Consider the following 18432-nt stretch of genomic DNA (forward strand, 5'->3'; position numbering starts at 1 on the left):
CACATGACAATTAAATTTGCTTTCACATTAACATTCACAAGAGGCTGCTGTATGTCAGGACATTACGAGTTTATGGAGACTTCTGTTAGCATCTTGCAGTCCACTTTCAGGGTAAACTTGCTTGTACGGTCAGACCTGGACTTAGGCCATTTTTGACTATTTTCTGTACAGTGGAAGTGCTGATTTTACATTCTTTGGAGATCTATACAACTCTTTAGGTCTCACAGTTGTGTGAGCTGTCACTTCAACACTCAGAAGCACACAAAATTAAATGTTTGAAACTTAAACAGGGAAAATTTTCACAACACCTCAACATTTTTTTTTGATGCGCTGGTGTGTAATTAAAGTCGTTTTATTACTCGAATGCCATATTGTTAAAATGATATTCTGAGAAAAGAGGAATTAAGTGAAACTGTCAGCAGCTGCAGCAGTCAGAGGAAGATGTTTAGATTATAACCGTAATGGATAAAAGCGGTTGGAGTACACCCCCACTCCATTCCGTCCACCCCACACCACCACCCCTCTCCCCCCCGGACTAGTGCATTGTGGGACAGTGGGAGGCGGCGGTTCTGTATTTGTGGATTTTTTTTTTTTTTTTCCCGAGCAGTTAGCCGTCATTTACGTTTCCATGCAGTTTGCTGGAAGGTATGGAGGAGGACGGAAAGCCGCCGTTCTAATGTCTCCCAGTGAAAGGACCGCACCAGTCCAGTTTTTCGGTGAGTGCGGACAACATGGTTGTTTGTGCTCGGTTTGTTACGCTGCTGCTGCTGCTGCTGCTGTTGTTGACGGCGAGCTCTTCTCTTGGCTCTGGCTGCCTTGGAAGTTGCTAGCTGGAGCCGTTGCTAGCATTGAAGTAGCATTTCTGGATGCTCGCTGTCATAACGGAGCCAAGCTGGAGCCGCGGCTTCTGTTGTTTGGAGTGGCTCTGGGAGAATTTACTGCCAGCTAGCGGAGTTAGCTCTGCCTATAAATAATGGTAGGATCGAACAGAGCCGCTGCTGACTCGGTGTGCCACTGACAAGCCACGGCTAATTAACAGACACTGACAGGCTTTAAGCCGTGGGAGAAAACTGACACATTGAAAAATGTAGTAGACGGAGGGGGAAGCAATTTGACTGTTTGTAAAATAAATACGGGAGTAAATGATTTTGTCTTTAAGCTCAATATGTCCAAATAAGAAAATATACAATTATTAATTGACAATTGGAAGAATTTTTCAGTTAATAATTGACAAATTATTAAGTTTTCCATGGTTGTGACCCGTTCCTTTTAAGGTTGTTTTTTTCTGAATCGTATGCTTCAGGCAGACAGAGGCAGGATATGCAGAGCTGACAGATCATTCATTTAGTAATCAATAAAATATGAAGGTTTGTTCTGCAGGTCTGAGCAGAAACGGCCAATCAATATCGATAATGTAATTAAGGTTGCACTATAATGCAGAAAGCTTAGAGTTTTATTGAATAATAATCCAAGTAAAGTTGGTCTATCATTGAAAGTGGGATGGAGGAATAAGTTTGCGGACATGAAGCCCATTTCCCTGAAATTAAATAATTGCTTTTACTGCCAGTCTACTAATGGGTTATGGTCATATTTTGCTCTTGCAAAATATGATTAATTGATCTCATGCTATTACTGTCCTTCTGTGCTCATGTTCCCAGTTGAATAATGTGAATTGATGGGGAGAGGATAAAATGAGCTTGGTCAAACTTTCCTCAATTCTTGCTGTGGGTTTTTTTCTGCATCCTTGGGTAATTCCCGGGATGTTGAGGATGTGTCAGAACATCGCAATAATAACGCATATCATGACTGGACCAGCCCTTGTCTAAAAGTAATCCATTCTGTAATCATAAATGAATAAGCTAGTTTTAAAGATCTACTTTGACATGAAGGGGGTTTGCTTCTTTAGATGGAATTAGGTCAGTGTGTATTTCTAAAGTAAACATTTAGTATAAGGATGGTTTATTTGCCGTATTCAATTAAAGCGCAGTGAGTTTATTAAAGCACACATGGCTTGAAATTCTGCATGAGATTGCGGTATTATGGACAGCTTAGATGAGTATGTGTGAGTGGCGGTTTTATTTGGATTATTGGCACTGTGACATGTACATCCCTTTACACTTGGGATGTTTCAAACGCTGAAGAAGATGCTTTCGAAAATCCAGACACATCAAAAACATGCAGCACACTTTTTGTTTTGTGGTTCACTGCATCCAAAAACCTCAATGTGTCAGAAAGTTGGTGTACAAATGTCTTGCAGGCTTTGAAAAAAACCCCTAAATTATGAATTAGTACTGTCAAGAGCAGCTTCTGTTGACTCTATTATTTATAATGTAGTTATATTGTCTTTTATAATGTAACTTTTATAATAGACAATATTTTAAAAAGTATAAAAAGCAGGGTGCTTCGACTTTGTAATTCACAATCATCAATGTGGACATTATGATTTATTTATGTAAACCTCGACGAACCCTGAAGATGAGTTCATTAAAAATGAGTAATGAAGCACTAGAGCATGCACTACAACCCTTTTGGCTGTACATGCTTTAAAATAAAAGTCTTCAAATGAACATTAATCCAACGAACCTGCTTTAAATTCAATTGCCATCCTAAAATCCTGAAATGTTAAATATACTTTCCAATGAAAAAATAACAATGAGGGTTATTCACTTTGGGACATAAATGTAAAGTTACTTTTTTATGGAACACTTTCTGTATTTATTACTTATTTTATGGTAGAATTTTGTTTAGTGTTTTCTAGTCCACCCACAATCATACTTTTGTATATTTTTTCTATGTAAAGTGATGTGTTGTGCAAACCATTTAATGTCATCTTATTTTTATTTGGCTTTTTTCCCTATTTTTCTATTATTTTAATGTCTTTTGTGGGATACTGCAAATAATATACACTTACATGGCTGTTTTTAGTGAAGCCAATTTAAATTTGTCGCCCTTTGGCAGATTGACAATAAAGCAAATATGAAAACAACACACAGTAGCAACAACTTTTCATCTATCCTCCCTAAATGTAGCATTTAGTTTTAAATGCTAAAATGTCTCGATGTCAAATTGACTCAATGTCGTCAACATCAGTCAGACTATGTGTGCTATATCTTGCTGAACTATGGTTTTATGTATTTATTAATATTTTAACATTCATAACTCAGGTTTTCTTTTCTTTTTCTTTCTTTTTTTCCCCATTATCCAGGTGGCTCATGCACACTGCCTCCCTGCAGCCGACATGCCTTATGGGATATTTATGAACCATCTATGACATTCCAAGAAGAATTAATGTTTACATTAAGAGCTTTTTTTGCCATCAATTAGCCTCACTGGGCCTCTTTTTTTTTTCACCTGTGGAAAAACACACCACTATATTTTGGTTGTGTTTCTATTTTTTTTTTTGTATAGAATTTCTATCCTTTTTTGCAAGAGGCTGATTCTCTATCATGAGATTCCGAATCTACAAGAGGAAGGTGGTGATACTGACTCTGGTGGTTGTTATCTGTGGCCTAGCTTTTTGGAGCAGCGGAAGGCAAAAAAAGAACATAACTCTTTTCTCCAAGGAGTTCCCCAAGGAATTTGAGGCTGTGAAAAGGAGCAGCAGCCTCAGCAGCAGCAGTGGCAGCCTCAACAATCACATCCAGTTGCAAGCCACTCCTGCAGTTAGCCGTGCACCTGTCCCGCCACCCGTTATCCAAGCGAACGGCACGCACCTGGACGATGCAAAGGATAAAGCCAAAATGAACAAGCCAGAGGTGGACAACGCCACTCTCGTCTATCGCGGGATCGTCTTCCAGCTGAATTTCGACCAGACGATAAGAAACGAAGAGAAGTACAAGACTCGGCAGAAAGATGATCTGGTCGTGGTGGTTCAGGTCCACAACCGACCCGACTACCTGAAGCTGCTGGTGGACAGCCTGCGAAAGGCCAGGGGAGTCGAGAGCATATTGTTGATATTCAGCCATGACTACTGGTCTCCGGAGATAAACAAAGTGGTGGCCTCTGTTGACTTCTGTCAAGTCCTTCAGATTTTCTTCCCCTTCAGCATTCAGCTCTACCCCCAAGAATTCCCGGGGAACGACCCCAGGGACTGCCCAAGAGATATTCCCAAAAAAGACGCCTTAAAACTCGGATGCATCAACGCGGAGTACCCGGACTCCTTTGGCCACTACCGTGAGGCAAAGTTCTCCCAGACCAAGCACCACTGGTGGTGGAAGCTACACTTCGTCTGGGACAGAGTGAGAGCTCTCAAAGACCACCAAGGACTGGTTCTGCTCATAGAGGAAGACCACTATTTGTCGCCAGACTTTATCCACCTTTTAAAGCTGATGAAAGCTCTCAAACGGGAGCAGTGCACCGACTGCGACATCCTGTCCCTTGGGAGCTATAGCCACATCGGCTACTCCAGCAAAGCGAACAAGGTGGAGGTGAAGGCCTGGAAGTCGACGGAGCACAACATGGGAATGGCTCTGAGCAGAGAGACGTACCACAAGCTCATCCAGTGCACTGACACATTCTGCACTTACGACGACTACAACTGGGACTGGTCTCTGCAGCACCTGACCGTGGCCTGCTTGCCCTCCTACTGGAAGGTCATGGTGAGCGAGGCACCCAGGGTCTTTCACGCCGGGGACTGCGGCATGCACCACAAGAAGGCCTCCTGCATGCCCATAAGCCAGAAGACAAAGATCGAGAACATCCTACAGAGCAGCGGGAACCAGCTGTTCCCCAAAAACCTCCTGATCACAAAGAGACTGCCGGCCAACGGCGCCGGAGGAGTGGCCCCGCATGTGAAAAATGGGGGCTGGGGAGACATCAGGGATCATGAACTCTGCAAGAGTTACGTTCGATTACAGTGACCTTAATTGCTACGATTATGTATTCTTTTCTCTTTTGCATCCTATATATAAAAAAGTAAATCTTTATGGACTATTCTCCATATTGCCTGTTTTATTGGACTGTTTTCTTGGATTGTTCCAAATAAAGACGAATGTTGAATTTTTGGCTTCTTTTCATGAACATCGGGGCTCTGTTGTTGATACCCAGGTTGCACTAAAAAATATCAGCTAGAGTAAAAGTTCTTTTATTGTGAGCTTCTGTTCAAAGGTCATGAAAAAATAATATTTTACCTGTGATAGATGACTTGGTTGGCCTCTCTCTTTTTTTTTTCTTCTTAAATTGTGATTAGTTGGTCTTGAGGAGCAAAAGCCGAAGTGTCCACAACAACTCAAACCACAAAACAACAGCGGTTTATGCAAAGGCTGTTTTGTTTCTGGGAAATAAATGTAGAAAGTAGAAAGTGCTTCATATGTGTGAAGCTTGGAACATGAGTTTCAGTGCCTGATATCAAAGTAAAGGAGTATCAGTAGAGTTAACTTAAACTCCTATAAATAATTTTTTTACCTGTTCCATTTCTTTATTATTGTATTAAACATTTATTCCAGGAAGTCTTTATAAATTCCGTACACTGGTCTATGGGGTGTTTACCATATCAATAATCATATACTTCAGATACAACCTAATACCATTTAATGGAACCTTATTCCAGAAACTCTGACCTCTCTTTTTAAAAGGTTGAGATCGGAATACATTTTATTACGCAAAGCAAAATGTAGCCCATCTTTAAATAGAAATATAATTAGGAACTGAAGCCCTGTCTCATCAGGGTACTCATAAAGCTGGTAATCCTCTGGTGTTCACAATCCTGCTGTGCAGACATGATTAATTTGAAGGTATTTATAGCAGGTAAATTTACAGAGATCAGACGAGCTAAGTTAGACACCTTGTTCCATTTAGAGGCTTCTGAAGTCTTACTGAGGATACCACTTCGAACATACCCTATGACGGGGGGTTTACATGCTAAGGCATAAACAGAAATGGGAACTTCCCCCTCTCCCCCAGTCCAGTAAACTTTGACAGAAAAAGCCCAGCCTGGGAGCTGCTGCCGAGGACTGCAGCCTGCAGGGCATTGTTTCGTTTTGTTGCAATGCATCACTGTCTCGGTTCCTAAAGAGGGAACATGGAAGTTTGTGCCACTGCGTCTCTGCAGAGATTTTTTTTTTTTTTTTCCCCCCCGATAAGCGCAAGTACAACCAGAGGGGGTCCCCTGGCACTCGTGCTGCTTTCTTGTCCCTTTTGTTGTTATTGAAGATGCATTTCCATTTTAAGCGCGTCTGTACTGACGGTTTCCACTGCGACCAGAGCTTGCTGGCCTCTAGGTTGCATTGATTTTTTTCCCCCCCTCCTCCTCAACTCAGCAACATGTATCTCTCCATCCTGCCTGCTATTTTAAAATCTTACAAGTATTTAATTGAGGCTGTTTTATTCATGTAGCCGGGTCATACGACAGTTCTGCTGGGGGTCCCATTTTCAGCGTTGCCTAAACTTAATGCTACACGCTTAAATCCAACGCTGTTGCTTCAGTTGAACATCTGTTTAAAACCTCAACAATGATGAGGCCCAACAAGGATTCCTGCATACCCAGGGATCTCTGCAGAAGCCCCAGTTAATTTCCTGCGCGTGAACTTTAATTCCTAACACGGCGCTGCGGCGCTCGGGTCATGTGACTGGCACATTGTGCCTCTGCTCTCATGGTGGAGAGACTCAATAACTGGGCCTGCACCTCGAGGGAAGATGGCTGGCTCAGAATAGAAATAAGAATGGAGGATGTGGCACTTTGCTCCTCATGTGATGACCGATGGTTAGCTAATGTCGGAGCCTTCAGAAATTACAACGCGCTGCTTCCTCCGAATGCCCTGCGGAGATAGCCAAAGACCTATTTGTTCTCGCCTACAGGAAAGTAAAAGCAGAAAGCATCATTACAACACACTAATAGCCTCATTTTAAAGATCTACAGGCGGCCCGGCAGCACACAACTTATAAATGTTGAGCATTAAGCAGCTAAGTTTCTCCTTTTTGTGGGTGGCTCCTAAAAGCCCTGCACAACTCAAGATAATCATGTAACAATGCAATATTTCACATTTATTAATGCAATTAACGACATTTTGCTGTCTCAGTCACATCACCTTTACTTCACAGATTTACCTTTCTGTCAAGTCACCCCCCAACACATTAGCATCTGCTTTTTACAGTTCATTCATTATTTATGAGACTGAGTGCATACATGTTACATAAACAAACGGAGGCCATTTTAACAATCTGAGCAGCCGAGGACGCTGAGCTGTCTCATCTGATCAAAGTCGCAATAAGGCCGGGCCCGTTTCCCTCAACGGGTGCCGTTCTGTCCAGAGGATTTCACGGGCTGCTCGCGAGGATGAGCGTTATATTGATGTTGAATAACTGTAATTCAAAAGGAATTCAAGTATTCATTCAACTTCAGATATTTATGTTAGAAAAAAAAAGAGGTATTGGGGACAAAATTTCACTGGATTGTTTACATGTGGAAGCAAAATTATACAGTTCTTAATATTTTTGATGCATTTCCCTTAAGTTGCAGTGAAACCACAAACTATCTAAAAATGACAAATTATGGGGGTGTGGGGGGGTTGCCTTGATTCTGACTGGATATGTGATCACTCGTCTTATTAGAAGCGATAGAGTGAATTTGGGTTGGATTCCTGCCCCACGTTTAAATATGGGCCATAATTTTTTAGTTTAGAACGGGGCTGGTCCTCCATCTTCACTCTGAAGATCAAAAATCTAGCTTTGATGTGTGTTTTTGGAAGACATTGTCCCATTGGATCTTCAACTAGCTAGCTGTCTGAAGTGGAATCCAATTAACCCTCAGCAGAACGCTGCCACTACCATGCTTGACGGTAAGTAGAGGTATAATGTAGATTTGAAGGCTTCCTTAATTGTTATATATTTTTTTATTTTTTTAGACTTTCTCGTGTCTGTTGATTGGAAATCCTTTCTCTGGATGCTGACGCATCATGTATGGAAATATTTTTCGGGTATTTATGATATTGTGCCAAGAAATAGAGAATCTTTTTCATAAAATCAAAGTCGTGAGCCTCATTTTTATTCATAAATTCAAAGCATTAGGAATGGTTCCAATATCTTTTTTTTTTTAATGCCTGGAAATAATAAGATACTTTCTGACTAGGACTGGGAAGTTTGGCTCAGCTGCTATATAAAATCCCAAGAGAAAAAGTGACCTGGTTTGTATAGCCAGTTAAAAGAGTCTGACAGGAGAGCTGGGCAGGAAAAAAAAAGAAAAACTGCATTCGATTCTGTTTGTTTATTTAAGGGATCAGCCCTTCTGATTGATACCTGCTCGGCACGGATGAGAGCAGTCCGTATGGGAGCTGAGGCAGTCAGTCAGAGCCGTTTAGCAGCTCCCTGACAGGATGACTGAGTCAATCCGGCCTGCTAATCACACTCCCCACACCTCTCCTGTCACGGGCTGCCGTATTTAGAGGGACGAGAGCTCCTGCTTCCTCAAAAAGTGACTCATAAATTATGGAGGAGTGGTGTTTTTTTATTATTATTTTTTATTATTATTCATTTGGAATGTAAAATAAAGCTGAAGATGTGAGAATGCAGAATGAAAGGGAATGGAAGAAATGGAGACAACAAGATAATGTACGGAGACAGTGGTATTTCTGGTTCGATCAAGTGCTGGAGTCTTCTCTGACCAATGCTGCCATCTAGTGAGCAAAAAAAGAAAAGAAAAAAAAAAACACTTGCCAGGAGGACATGTCTCAGAAAAAAAAAATGCAGCTTTTGACTTAATTTTTTACCACACATAACAGGTGCCACACCCAGAACTTTCTAGGGGTGTGAGACCGTCTCAGATCTGTGTAACAACAGTGTGACGAACATGCAGTGAGATGCTTAGAACATCTTCAGAAAGATGAACCCTCACCTAATCAGATTTCTCTGCTTATTAAAACTAAAAAAAAGAAACAAATGTAAAGTGCACTATGTTGCTTTTTAAAGGTCTGTCCCCGTAGAGAGTTAAGAGTGGTTTTCTAAAACCACTCTGCAAAAAAATCTATTAGGTCGCTGTATTTAAAATGCTGCTTGCACCGATAGTCCTGAAGTTTAATGCACTTAAATAGCAAAGCATATCCCCTGTGACTATTAAGTGATTCTAAATTGTGTTACTGATGCATTACACCTGAGGCAAGGGTGCCACTCTTACAATCGAACACAATTGTATTGTTCACCTTCATGGAAAGTAACATAGTTTCCAGAGATTTTAATTAAATGTCTGCAACGAGCTTTTTATTGAAATGCTACATAATTACATTACGGCTGCACTCTAACTGAAAGGATCTTTTTTCTTCTTCTTCTAACTACATAGCCGGTTTAAGAGCACTCTCTTCTGCAGGTGTATCCCTTTCGATGTACAAATTATGCAGAATGTTCCTTAATCGACTTGACACCAAAGGAGAGGGCAGACAGCATGCAGCCAGATGTTTCCCAATAAACCATTAAGATTAAAATGATATGACTAGAAAATAATGGATATGTCCCAAATTAAAATTCTTATCTCTATTCTCGAACACATACAAGCGGGGTTGATCGAAGTTGATTGGCATGGTGTGTTCTTGTTGTAAAAAAAAAAAAAAAAAAAAAAAAAAAAAGCATGAGCCTGAAGTTGAAATTCTGATTGGGAAAGCTCAGAGTTTAGCAGCAGTATATGGCTGCCACACAAACAAAACATCGAAAGTTGTTGTTACACATCTTTAGCACTTCTCTGAAATATCTATTTGTGAACATGCTCTGTTACTGTTCAAGCTGCTAAAATGGGGAGTGCCCTTTTATTAAGAGCAATTGCAAATACATCGGAATAAAATGTATTGTTTGTGTTGTAGCAGTCTTGCTAATTTTGAACATCTGTCCATCGGTGGACTGTCGTTAGCAAAACAAATAGCAAAACTCACTGTTTTCTACCATGCAACTAACACTCGCATTTCAACTAAATATATTGAAATATGAGGAAAAAATAAGAGTGTACGAACCCCACAGTTTAGATTTCCTAAATTGTTAGCTTGGGTTCTGGGTTGATATTCTATTTCTGTTTCCCCATCGCACTGGAACATGGTAGCTCTGGTCTCGTCACACCGAAAAACACCGACCAACGAAAAAGCAGGAAAATTCGAACCACCATACAACTTTTAGCCTTTTACAGTATCCCGTTCCCTAATGTCAATTTGGTACCATAACTTGTTTTATCACTCATTTTTAAACAGTTATAGTAGCCTAGGATAGCTACGCTGACAACATGCTAACCAACGTCAAAACGACAAGCTAATGGTGGATAACTATGGCAACCAGTGACAGTTTACCCACGCTTTCTGCAGTCAGGTCACGCGCGCATCCGTCGTGCTAATAAAAAAATCCATCAGACAAGCCCGCTCTGAATATCAAACGAAATGGTGACATCACAATATATAACTCCAAAAGCAAGAATTCTGTCATCACCAGCGATTATATAAACTCCTCACATCTATCTGTTTTCATCACAACCTGTTAGCAGCCGTTGTTGATACGTTTCTCTTGAGAATTCATTTAGCAGTTCACAGTAAGATTTTCAACTTTGTTTGGTGCACATTTCTTTTGGAGATTGACATCAAACTTAACGTGAAATCGTTACTGAGTTTCTAGACAAGTGATTTATCTTAGAACCTGGAACAAGCAAAGGTTACAATGGAGTCCGACCAGGCTAGAGTCGAAAAGGTTGCAGCCGACAACATTGTTGAAAGGGAATTACAGCCACCCAAGCCACCGAAGCGCAAGAAGAAGAAGGTGTCATTTGCAGTCTGGTGGGAGCTGCACGAAGCTGAGGAGCTAAAGGTGTCTGCTGAAAATATCGAACAGCAGGACTCTTCGCTGGTGATTGAAAATGAATCGATCGCCAAAGCACTGGAGACGATGGATCGAAATGGGGACAGACAGCCACCAGAGAGCGAGTCCAATGAGAAGAGCCAGGTACCATTTAAAACCTGGTCGGAGGAACACGTCCCCGTTGATCAAGAGATTTCTGCGGGAAATATTGGAAAGCAGAACGTTGCAATGATATTCTAATTTGTTAAGAGTTCACAAAGAGGTAACCGTGGTGACTCCGGCAACATATTCATGAAAGTTGTAAGTAAAGTGTATATATATTGCAAAGTAATAAACAGTGATCATTTTACCAGTTCGCTGTTGGAATATAATGGTCCTTATTAAAGAAAAGACTCGCTAACCGTTCATGGGATAATAGAAATTCACATTGTATCATTATGCCGCAGTTGCTTGAAATTTACACACGATGGCGCCAGATACCAGCTCATTTGCTGCTTGCTCAGCTGACATCTGTGTCTGCCGTCATATTTTTGAGATTTCATTGCATCAGTTGCTACCAATAAATGGAGAGTTCGAGGGCAAATAAGTTTTCTGACCACATTTCTGTAAGCATCACAGATCCAACTATTCTGATTTTTAATAATGCACGTGACATTTCATAAGAATAATTTGTCCCTTCTTCAACAGATTTACAAACTTTTAATTTCAACATTCACAAGTGGTCTATACATCCCGTCTGGGCTCGAAACACCTTGTGAATGACCTGGAGGCAGGGAAGTCTGGGGTTTCCTCCTGAATCTGCAGGAATGCCATTGTTTCAGACAAATAAGACGCACACACACGTATTCTGTCAAAGTTGTTTTAATAGGCATCACATAAAGGAAAAGGCTCCCACTGTTAAAATCCTCAGTCCTATGTGCGGTGCGTGATAAATCCCCCCTCGCCCTCAGCTTCACCACCTTTAAGTGCGGACATTTTGTCAGCAGAAATTCATCACAGTGTCAGAAATGTATTCACGAGTTCGGCGTCGGTTCAGGAGAAATGGCAAAAACAAAAATAACTCAGTGTACTAGGAGTCTCAGCCCGGTGTGCAGAACTCGTTTGTCAGTCTTGTTGGATTTAATCCACAAGCATGCTGCCAGGGTGGGACAAAGGCCTCTGGGTGAGGGGGGATTGTATCAGCAATAGTCTTCCTATGGTTTACCTGAGCTCAGTGATGGCCGCATCTGTTCCTACCTGTCTGTGTTGTAAAACGAAAATCTGCGGCGACAGGCTAGCAAGCGTACAGCACGACCTGTTAGACGAGAGGATTTCAAAAACATTTCCTAATACCAAACGCTTCCTTAATAAAAATACACCTGAATTCTCTTTATGTACAACAGGAAAAGAAAAACTCACCTGCATATTCAAGACTCCTTTTAGTTATTCTTTCTGTATAAGAAATATCACTATTTTTTATGAAATGAGAAATCTTTCAACTAGAGTATTAATGTTAATTTCACCCATAAATCATTGAAGTACAATATTTACATATAGTACAGAAGACAGTTTAATCTGAAACAATAATAAAATAAATGTTCAATAGGTACAAAGTTTGCTTTTTTTTTTTAGTTTTACCTTAACCTTGTCAGAATCCTGACACACTCCAAAAAATGTAAAGCCATTCTCCTCTAATAAACTATTAAGTGCAAAGAATTTGTTTTCCATATAAAAAACTGATTGCAGCATCTAACTTTGAGACGGAGAACAACGGTAAGCCGTTTTTGTTTTGTTTTTTCTTCCTCCACGTGCTTCAAGAAGAGATGTGAAAAGTTACGCTTGAGTTCTGCCGTCACAAATTCAAAACGGTGGGCAGGGGGGTTGTTATTGAACGAGTACGAAAGGAAGGGAAATGTGTGCAAAACTCACTCGGTGTGATACCTCGGATTTTAATATTTCTAAGGGAAGAACGAGAAATAGTTTCAGGGATATGGTGCAGCCGCCTCAAAGTGATCTTATTCCCTTTTATTTTGGGGTACATCAAAACAAACAAGTCACCGAACTAAACCCATACGTAAAGGTTGGGTTGAGGCATCATCACGTCACTGTGTCTAGTCTTTGAACATCTATAGGCACAAGAGATTGGGTATTAGAGTTTGTTAGTTTCAGACTAGACAATTTGATATAACCAAAGATGTAACAATGATCCAGTCACACACTTTTTAACTATCAATAAAAACCCTTTGAACCCCAACCAACATCAGATTCCTTAACAAGGGGAGGGCGGTGGCAACTCTGGGGTAGCAGTAGTGATGAATATGACACAGAAACAGAAGGTCAATAGCCGTGCGACAGTGTGAGAAGGGCCACACACTGGGCTTGGACATCCACATCACGGTTGCATGGATCGGCCAGCAGCACCGGCAACGTGTCTATACTACTGTTCCACTGGGAGAGTTGGCTGGGTTGTTTTGAGACAATCCCTGCAAAAAGATAGACAGGGTTACTCAGATGTAAAACAACAGGCAGTTTAGATAGATAAAATGTTTGCTTAGTTCTAAAAACCCAGCTTAAAATGACTAGGCCTTTGCAGACCTTAAGGAAATACCAAACAGGTAAGTCAACCATTTGCTATGGTTGTTTTTGATCAGATATTAATCTAACACTTGCAGAAACCTCAAGGGTTGAAGCTGAACACCACTGGGTAAAACTATGAGAGGAGGGCTAAAAGACTTCTTAATTTCTGCGAATTATAGTTAAAGAAGAACAAGAGTCAGTAAGAGTCAGTCAAAAAGATAAGAACTGTAGTCCATCCATAAATATTCTTGTGGTTCAGTTAAAAGTCTATGTAATTGGATGGGCTGCAAACTATTTAAACCAGGGGTCCCCAAACTACGGCCCGCGGGCCGGATCCGGCCCGCCACATCATTTGGTCCGGCCCCCTGAACAATGCCGGATCCGGCCCGCCTGCTCATACCAGAGAGCATTCAGTGTTTGTTTTTTTTTTCCATACATTGTATTTTCCGATTTATATGTGGATTTTTCTTCAACCACCAGGGGGGCTCTTGAGCAGATGTGAAACTAACTTTCCCTCAATTAAATATATACTAGTCAGTCCCAGTCACCGTTTCACTCACGGTTTTTTCCATTTGCATTCTGGGTAAAAATCTATCTAAAAGCGCGAATGTGTCGTCGCGCCCCACCCCCACCCCCGCTCGACAGTTTCAAAGACAGAACAGCCCCCCCCCCCCGTTGACAAGAATTTTCTAAGGTTTCTTTCTCCAAAAACTAAGACCGGCCCCAACCAGAGAAAGGAACAGCTATGTGGCCCTCGCAGGAAAAAGTTTGGGGACCCTTGATTTAAACCATCAGTCTAGTGTTGATAAGACTGATTTCAACTTACCACTTTACCAGGCCTTGCCCATGTGCAAATGAAACCTTCCTGACAAGCTGTAACCAGACAGTCCTCCAGAAAGATTAACACAGTGAGTCTCTCATGGGCGATCTTCTTGCACACCAGCGGCTCCAACAGGGGAACCTCCTCCATGCGCGGGCACAGCATCGTGCCCAGAGTCTTGGCTGCCTCGGCTTTCACCGTCCGCGAGGAGCTGAGTTGGTTGAGCTTGTCGCTACTCTTGCTGCTGATGTGGCCCATGCTGTGGTTTCGCTTGTGGTCCTTCTCGTGGCGCTCCTTCCGCGAGTCGTGCAGAGACAGCGTTGCGAACTTGTTGGCGATGAAGGAGCTGTCGATGATGCTGTTGCCCTTACTGCTGTTGCTGCTGCAGCTGCTCCCAGTGTGGCTGTTTGGGGTGCTGCCTCCGGCTGGGTTGGTGGCCTGAGGGAGGCTGTTGGAGCGGGGCAGTGAGTCAGGGAGGGAGTTAGCCGGGTTGCCAGTGGCGCTACTATTGCTCACATTGTCTTTAATATTGGTGCCGCTGGAATTGGTGGCGGAGGTGATGGATACAGTGGTAACTGTCTGTCCAGAGGCTGAAGGGCTTGTGGCACTCATCACGTTAGTGTGAGTTCTTGTGCGAGACAAGGGGAGGTGGGGGAAAAGGATGTCCTCTGTAAGATCCCACAGACACAGCTGAGTATCCTGCCCCACTGAGCCAAATCTGTACGTCACGCTGACCGGCCTGCTTTCCGTAGAGTTTCTCTTAGAAAGCCTAGAGTGGGAGCTGTTGGCCCTCTCTCTGCCTGCCCCGAAGTGAATCTGCTCGTGAAAGTCCTCATCACTCCCGCTGAACTCGGCAGGCAGCTCACCATCCTCGACGCTAGTGGTGCAGTGGTCAAACGCCACCACACTCACCCACGACTTGTGACCCTGGCCCCGCGCGATCACTCTGCAGTCCGAGAACGACCACACGGTCACCAGGTCGTCCTCCCCTCCCGCCACGATATACCGCCCATCGGGGCTCCAGCACACACACAGCAAGCCACCGAAGTAGCTCTTCATTGTTCCGTGGAGCTCTGCAGCGTCGAAGCCAAACACTCGGAGGAAGCCGTCCTGGCTCGCACAAGCCAGAAACTTGCCGTCCGGAGAAAAGGCAAACTCATTCAGCGCCCCTTCGCCGACCGTCCAGCGCAGCAGGGGGTTACGGGCCGACTTGCTCTTGCAAGTGTGTACGGCATAGTTGTCCCCCTGCTTGAGGAGCTGGTAGTGAGGGGCGGTGGTGCCACAGGTGTTTTCCACGTTGTACAGGTACATGCTGCCGCTGGAGTGAGCCACCAGGAACAGGCTCTCTGAACCAGGAACCCATCGTACGCACGTTACTCTCGACTTGTCGATGAGTCTCTACAAGTAGAGGAAGAAATCGAAAGGTTAGCTTCTTTCTGGTTGACATGGGCACATAAACAGGTGGAAATTGTGGTGTTAATTTACAAACGACGTTGATGTAAGCCTACCTCCTCATTGAAGAGTTTGCTGGTTTCCTTCTTGATTGGGTCGATGAGCTGCACCTGACCGGCTGAGAAGCCCACCAACAGGGAGACACTCTCTGCTGTCGCTGTAAGGGGGTTGAAGTCGTGGCATGTCGGCTGCGTGCCTTTGTATATCCTCTTGTCTACTGGTTTACTGAGATCGGCAGCCTAAGACGAGAACAAATATACTCACACATTACTTGCTCTGTGTAGAAATTTACTTGCACTGCTTCCACACAACAGTGGATGTGTCCCCACTTGTTATTTTAAAAGGTCTCGATCCAGACATTGTGCAACATACAACTAGTGAGACTGTTTTTTTTGTTGTTTTTTAAGTCGGCTGTCTAGCGGCAACCTCACTTCGGATCCACCCTTTTTGCTGACATTGGTTAAAGAAAGGTTTTAGACACTATTGCTATTTGCTCAAGCACATGAAGGAAGGAAATTCAATGTAAAAAGCTCCGCAGAACTATTTAGTTTTCAAGAAGTCATCTTATTGGTTAGTCAACTGACTAATCATGTCAGCAGCAATCTTGAGCAGCCATATTGACATTGTTCAAACCTAACACCAGACCTTCTATATCCATACTAAATGAAGTTGTAATAAATTCATGTGAAGATGATGACATTGACCCTAAGATCCTACAAGGAGGGCTTTTTAATAGTGGCTTGCCAAGTTCACGTGTGTGAACGGATCTGTGTTCAACTATAGCTAAACATAAACACCTGAAATGATTCTGAGTTCAATATACAATTCACAAACTATTTGATTTCTGAGCATAAAAAAGATATTTTAAAGTATTAACAATAACGAGTATCTGAAAAAATTAACATCAATCAATCATTTTTATCTCTTATAGGGCTGCAACAAGGGTGTTTAATATGAAGGGGTTTTTTATTTGTTTTGAACTTTCTGGAGCTAAAACAATGCCACTTGAGCAGTTCCAGGTAAAACATGTTTGCAGACAAAGTTTTGTTTATATATATATATATATATATATATATATATACACACACACACATCTTAAATGAAAAATGCATATAATTTTTATACAGTTTTGGCACAATTACTGCTCTGACTGTGTTGTTCTTTCAGCAACTGTCCTTTTTTTTTGAGCCTGTATACTCCAGTTAGCGAATAATCAATTACTAAATTAGATAGTGTTTATCTCACTAATCTATTCATCATGATTAATCCGATTAATAGTCTTAGAGCTAATCAATTTCATACCATATTTTAAGGTTTAAACGTGCGGGTGGATTAGCCTCCATGTCTAAATCTGGCACATTAGATGTCAGCCTATAGAGTTCATGTCAACTCCCTTCTAAATTCATACAACAGAAAAGGTTACAAGCACAGACGATCACTTTTACTTTTCATGTGCACATGTTAGCACGTTGTAAAAGCGGAGATTGGCACCAATGCTCCTATTGCCTGCACAGGATGCTGCATCACAAAGAAAACACTTCATCAGTTTGATAGTCACAGATACCACTCCTGTATAACAAGGCCAAGAACGAGTGTATGCAACCAGTGGATCACTATGCATTACATTCAGAGTCTGAGAGTTAAATGTAATCATTACAGCGAGAGTTAAAAAAAAAAATCTTTCTCCACTTACAGTCCAATGGCTTAAATCGGGATCACTTATTAGCTGATTCTCTCCCAGGATCACAAAGTTTGTCCCTCCTTATGAACACCACTTGACCCCTTTTTTTTTTCTTCTTATTCTGTTTACCATGTCACCATGTAAATATCCACAATAAGCATACATCATATGACACGACTAGCCTTTTCCAGTCTCCTCCAGTTGAATTGGAATCTCGTGTCGCAGCTTGTCACAGACACATTAAACATCCAGTGGATTCTTATGGAGGCATAAACAACTGTGACGATGTGAGCTTAGAATGCTAATTAGTCTCTAACTTAGCTGGGTCAGCTACATGGCCTTGTTGTTTGGACAACCTGCGCACCTCACTGACAGCAGCCCACAGAGCTTACACCTGTTAAAGGCGCCCGGTCGCTGGGCTCCACGGGGACAGCGGCGGGTCTTGTCGGTATTGTTTACCTTTCTCACGCCTTTGTAGATGTAAAAGTACAGTTCCCGGCCCACATTGAAACAGATCCTGTCGCCGTTGCCGGACTGGTCGTTCACGTTGACGAAAGAGACCTTGACGGGGTTGGAGCCCTGCGAGTTGAAAGGCACCCGGTTCGGGCGGCTGTATTCAGAGTGAGTGAGGAGCTTGTAGACGCCTTCCCGTGTGGTGAACTGGGTTTTAATTTCGTTCGTCTCCTTCCCTCCTCCCTCCGCCGCCATCTTGGAAATTGGCGTTCATTCTTGTCCCAGCCCCGGATGTTACACACACACGTAGAGGCCGTCAGTCATGTGTGCAGGGAGACGGGACTGGAAATGTTAGCCAGCATGGAGGCTAACAATTTTCAAATAGGTTAACGGGCAAGCTATTCATAAAATCAAACCCTTCTCACCATCTGTGGTAGAGAACAATTAATCGCTCTTCTATGTTATTATATATGAATTAATCATTTCATACCTGGAATATGTCAAATGTCCTTCTACCTCGTGTATAACTCCAATCCTTTATGTAATAAGAAGTAAAACTTAAACGAATTAAATCTAAAATTTCTAACTTCTTGAACTTAGCAATTTTATGCGACAAACCAAGACTAACTGTGAAATGGAATAAAAGGGTGTTTTAATGTTTTTTAAACAAAATAAAAAAAAAAAATAAAACCAATAAAATAAAAATCTGACAAGT

The 18432-nt window shown here is 42.2% G+C and overlaps 2 protein-coding genes across 2 annotated transcripts; one reads left to right on the top strand and one right to left on the bottom strand.

Annotated features, from left to right (window-relative positions):
- The first annotated feature begins 332 nt into the window (after positions 1–332).
- Positions 333–4998, top strand: mgat2 (alpha-1,6-mannosyl-glycoprotein 2-beta-N-acetylglucosaminyltransferase). Its single transcript, XM_014984613.2, has 2 exons — positions 333–716; positions 3206–4998. The coding sequence occupies exon 2, from the start codon at positions 3447–3449 to the stop codon at positions 4857–4859; it is 1413 nt and encodes a 470-aa protein (XP_014840099.1). The 5' UTR covers positions 333–716; positions 3206–3446; the 3' UTR covers positions 4860–4998.
- Positions 4999–11600: 6602 nt separating this feature from the next.
- Positions 11601–18052, bottom strand: wdr20b (WD repeat domain 20b). Its single transcript, XM_014984610.2, has 4 exons — positions 17724–18052; positions 15640–15822; positions 14138–15529; positions 11601–13217 (listed from the first exon to the last, which is right to left on the bottom strand). The coding sequence occupies exons 1-4, from the start codon at positions 17970–17972 to the stop codon at positions 13167–13169; spliced, it is 1875 nt and encodes a 624-aa protein (XP_014840096.2). The 5' UTR covers positions 17973–18052; the 3' UTR covers positions 11601–13166.
- Between the last annotated feature and the right edge of the window lie 380 nt (positions 18053–18432).

Source organism: Poecilia mexicana, unplaced genomic scaffold (genome assembly GCF_051168715.1).
Source record: "Poecilia mexicana isolate PSO_F unplaced genomic scaffold, ASM5116871v1 scaffold_21, whole genome shotgun sequence".
Lineage (NCBI taxonomy): Eukaryota > Metazoa > Chordata > Actinopteri > Cyprinodontiformes > Poeciliidae > Poecilia > Poecilia mexicana.